This window comes from Salvelinus sp. IW2-2015, unplaced genomic scaffold (genome assembly GCF_002910315.2).
Source record: "Salvelinus sp. IW2-2015 unplaced genomic scaffold, ASM291031v2 Un_scaffold4491, whole genome shotgun sequence".
Taxonomy (NCBI): Eukaryota; Metazoa; Chordata; class Actinopteri; order Salmoniformes; family Salmonidae; genus Salvelinus; species Salvelinus sp. IW2-2015.
The window spans coordinates 30860-35244 of NW_019945761.1; the positions used below are offsets into that span (position 1 = coordinate 30860).

General features: G+C 41.8%; 1 protein-coding gene across 1 annotated transcript in view; it reads right to left on the reverse strand.

Moving 5' to 3' along the window:
* The window catches only part of LOC112077368 (protein mono-ADP-ribosyltransferase PARP11), a 7512-nt gene extending 4222 nt beyond the window's left edge, over positions 1–3290 (reverse strand). Inside the window, 7 exon segments of the mRNA XM_024143884.2 lie at positions 1130–1284; positions 1287–1330; positions 1696–1771; positions 1888–2008; positions 2211–2338; positions 2482–2606; positions 2738–3290. Of these exon segments, the coding sequence (XP_023999652.2) occupies positions 1130–1284; positions 1287–1330; positions 1696–1771; positions 1888–2008; positions 2211–2330 (516 nt within the window). The 5' untranslated portion in view covers positions 2331–2338; positions 2482–2606; positions 2738–3290.
* Between the last annotated feature and the right edge of the window lie 1095 nt (positions 3291–4385).

Sequence of the window (4385 nt, forward strand, 5' to 3'; positions counted from 1 at the left end):
AATTCTACAAGGTGAAAGAGTATAGTCAATCAGACATGGGTATACTGCAAATCAATGACACACAGTGTTTTAGTTAGAAACAAACAAACTGGCTAAAGAGAGACATGGAGTAGGTAGATACATTGATTCAACTTTACTTAAAGGTACAATAAAACTGTTTTTATCTCAATATCAAATCACATTTTATGGGAAACAAATAAGTACCTTACTGTGGATTTTCTTTCTACTAAAATGGTCAAAAATAAACAAAAATAGCTTCTTAGCAAAGAGCAATTTCTCAAGCAAGGATTTTGCTAGGAATGTCTGGAAGTGGTCTGAGTACAGAGGGGAAAACTGAAAACTAGCTGCTATTGGCAGAGAGATTTGGAACTCTCTTTCTCATTGGTCTATTAACACATTTTTCACCTGGTGACATCAGCAGGCAGGTCAAAACTCCATCCCACCAAAACAGGCAGAAATTGCAGGCGGTCTTTTCAAACAGCTCTTACACTAAAAGGGCATTATCATAATTATACAGTATTATTCCAACCTCATAGTGTTGAAATATATACCAAATACAGAAAAACATGTTTTCGACTGGACTTGGCCTTTAAAGGTAGTCAGCAATGCACAAAGTAAATAGCAATATCGGGCCGATTTCCACAACAACTAAGAGCATTGAAGTGCAAGGCGAAACCTCTCCACTGTTGTCTCGCAGCTATCACATTGTAGAAGATTGACGTGTCGCCCTGCACATGTGCAGATACACTGTGATACTCTGTCAGTGCATCATCTTGCACCGCGCTCATCTGCAACATCTGCGGTGCTACTCGTGGCAACGAGTATCAGTTGAATACTGAATATCAGTTGAACACTGACAGGTATAATGCATTATAAGACATGTCATAAGCATTTATTACTCTACTTTTACAGGTAACACGACTAGGTCTTGAGCAGGTAACACGACTAGGTCTTGAGCAGGTAACACGACTAGGTCTTGAGCAGGTAACACGACTAGGTCTTGAGCCAGGTAAACACGACTAGGTCTTGAGCAGGTAACACGACTAGGTCTTGAGCAGGTAACACGACTAGGTCTTGAGCACAGGTAAGCACGACTAGGTCTTCGTAGAGCAGGTAACATGCTTGGTCAGGAGTTACCTGTATTTCTACCCCTGCCCCATTCAGATAATACCTGAACCGGCAAAAGTCGGGTAAAGCTCTCTGTCTGAAAGAGGTAGATACAACAGCATATTGTCCACACACTATCCTTTTCCCTTACCTGATAAGGCTCGTCTGTATTTATCTCTCCCAGTGGCAGGGCACCGGCAGGGCCAGATTATCACAAATGAACCTGGGCGAGGGTGACAGATGCAAATACACAATTCAGACACATACTGTAAAGGTCAGGCCTGGGTCCAACTGCTCGGTGGTTATTATGTCAATGCCCTTTTACACATCCTTTTATTTTCACCCAAAATGTAGCACAACATGCATAAGGTTTAACCATAGAACAGGTGACGCTTCTAACCCCACAATAGACTAAAGTTAGCTCCGGGAAGTAAGCTCCAGGAAGTGAAACTGACCACAGAGCCAATGGAGAGCACTCAGAACTCTGTATTTCTTAGTTATACAGTTACAGGCCTGTGGGCTACCTGCATGTCTGAGTTATACAGCTACATGCCCGTGGGTGACCCCATTGGTASAGCTCAGACTCACCTAAAGCCAGTGGCAGAGTGGAACGCCCGTTTGATTGGCCGTTGTTTCCCGGTTGTGACATTGATCTGCTTCATGACTGGTTGTGAAACAAAGACAAACAAAGATCAGGGAATTAGAGACAGACTCCAACATATCCAATGATTGTCAATGATACTGTATAGATGTGTGCCAGTACTGTACTGTTCTTGGTACCTGAGAAGTCCAGTCTGTAGGTGTACTTGGCGGTGTAAAACTCCATGACACCGTGTTGATTCCTGCTGTAATTCTGTTCTATCTGCTCACTGGTCACAGAGCATGCAGCACTTGGATCAATCTGCCACAACCAGAACAAATTGCAAATGAGACTGGGATGGGTAGAGTGAGTGAGGGGATGGGTGGATAGATGGATGCAGTAAAAATGTATGGATGGATGCAGTAAAAATGTATGGATGGATGGAATAATGAAGGAATGGATCGATAGATCAAGTGAGAGGATGGATGGATGAGGAATGCATAGGTGGTGATATGTCCTGTACCTCAAACATGTGCCACACTCCACATTCRGCTAGGTAATACCAGCACCAGACAGCCTCTGACGTGTCCATCTCCTCCACCATCTCTRAGGACTCCTCCTCAGGTGCCCTTATGGCAAACATGCCTGGACCTGGGAASAGCAGTATACAATGTCATTGCATTGGCTTATAGTGGATAAGGAGTATGCTAGGTTTATCTTCAGCATGAYATTTCTTATTTTTAAATATCTGTTCTCATATTTCTCGGTAATTTGCTTGCAACTATGAACAATACCTATGTGAACTGCRCCAATATGTTTCCAACAACAGCATTAGGTTCTTCCTGGTTGGCAGAAGAACTGTCTGCCGACATGTCATCAGCTTGTTGCAAATTCTCTGCACCCCGAAGTGGATGTGTGTCTACATGTMAAATAGACGAACACAATTCACTAAGCTGCTATCAAACACCAGCAATATGTTTATCACATCGGGTATATAGTCTATAGGAAATATAACTAGCTACTAGCATGAAATATAGCAGGCTATCTTACCGGTTTATCGAGCGATTAGCCTGCCTCAGTCCTAGCTACTGCGTTTAATAACCTCTTCTAGAATTGGCAATCATATATTCCAGCTAACCACATTTCGCCCCGTGCTGCAAAATCGTATTTAGCACCCAGCATCGAAGATCTTTTGTRGAATTATGCGAATGCATTTGCGTTTCTATTCCGATTGCTATGTTTACATTCGTTTCCTGGTAGCAAAAAAAAACGTCACAGAGCACGTCATAATTCCAAGTCTCTCCCACTGATGTATGATGCCGCGTCAGGAACAAACATGTTCCAAAACAATTTACCTCCAGGCGTAAATTGGTTCCTTGAATTGAAAATGTATCTTATGTATTTGTTACAACAAGATTAAATCATATTTAGCTTTTTAGTTAATAACAAAAATAATGATGACATTTTCCTAGAATCATTAATGACATCTCCCCGAGTTCCGACTTCAGTGCATTCCAGACAACTGGAAATCGAACAAAAACGAGCTCCTACTGTGAAAAAAATCGTTTAGAAGGTCATCCAACTCGGAAATCCATGGGGTGCGTTGTTAAATTTGCTCTGGCTATCTACTCCGATTTCAGAGCGCTCTCGTCTGAGTGTGCCAGAGCGCAGAATAACTGATGAATTTACGAACGCTCAACACCCTGTTGAATATGCCGTGTCAGTAAACCTTGGCAAAAAAGCGTAATTAAATTGTTGCCAGCAGCACAGTTAGAGTCACCAACGCTCTGGATAACAATGAAACAGCCTAACCAGCTCTGCTAGAGCAAGACAAATGGTCAGAGTGAGGTGTTCTCTCGTTTATGTCTGGAAGTAGTAGCATGCTAGCTAACTTTAGCCAGTTAGCTTGGGTGCTTGACTGCCGTTGGTGAGGTCAGAACGCTTGGATCAACCCTACTCCTCGGCAAGAGCGTCCAGTGTGCTCTGAACGCCCGAGAGCAAAACGTTTGCATTTACGAATGGACAATCTGACAATGCTCTGAATTTACAAACGCCCAGAGTGCGCTCTCTGGCACTCCAGAGGGAATTTACTAACTCACCCCATGTCGCAACTCTGGCCTCTTTCTAGAGCTCCCACTTTCCGACCCGAAGATCACTTACTCATGATTTGACCTTTATTTTTTCCGAGTTCCCATTTGTCTTGAAAGCACCATATACAGTATGAACAGTCCCTCCTTGCTGGCAATTAAAAAAAAAATACATCATGAAGAAAGTGCACAACAGGTAAATTACTGTATGGAATAAACATATCTAAATTACTTACGTTGTGAGGTGCTATTTGAAGAGCAATTGTATTTACTTTAGGCCCATCACAAACAATCATCACCCTTATTATGACAATAATTCCAGACATTCCAGTGAGTCTGACTGAGGGATTGAAATAAATTGTCTCTACCTAATTCTTTGTTATTCAACACATTATGGAATAGGATAGGATAGCCCAATGCAAAACAAATAATCAAAGAGTTTCTTATTTTCTTTCAATTAATTTAAATGATTTAGTTGAATACATTTTTGTTAAACTTGTGGACATGTCAACTCTCTTCCACATATCAATGGTCCTCCACAATGGCTGTTTTACTGWATCATTCTACATAGCTGTTATAGGCTATCATCCTGGTTCAGTTCAATACCATGT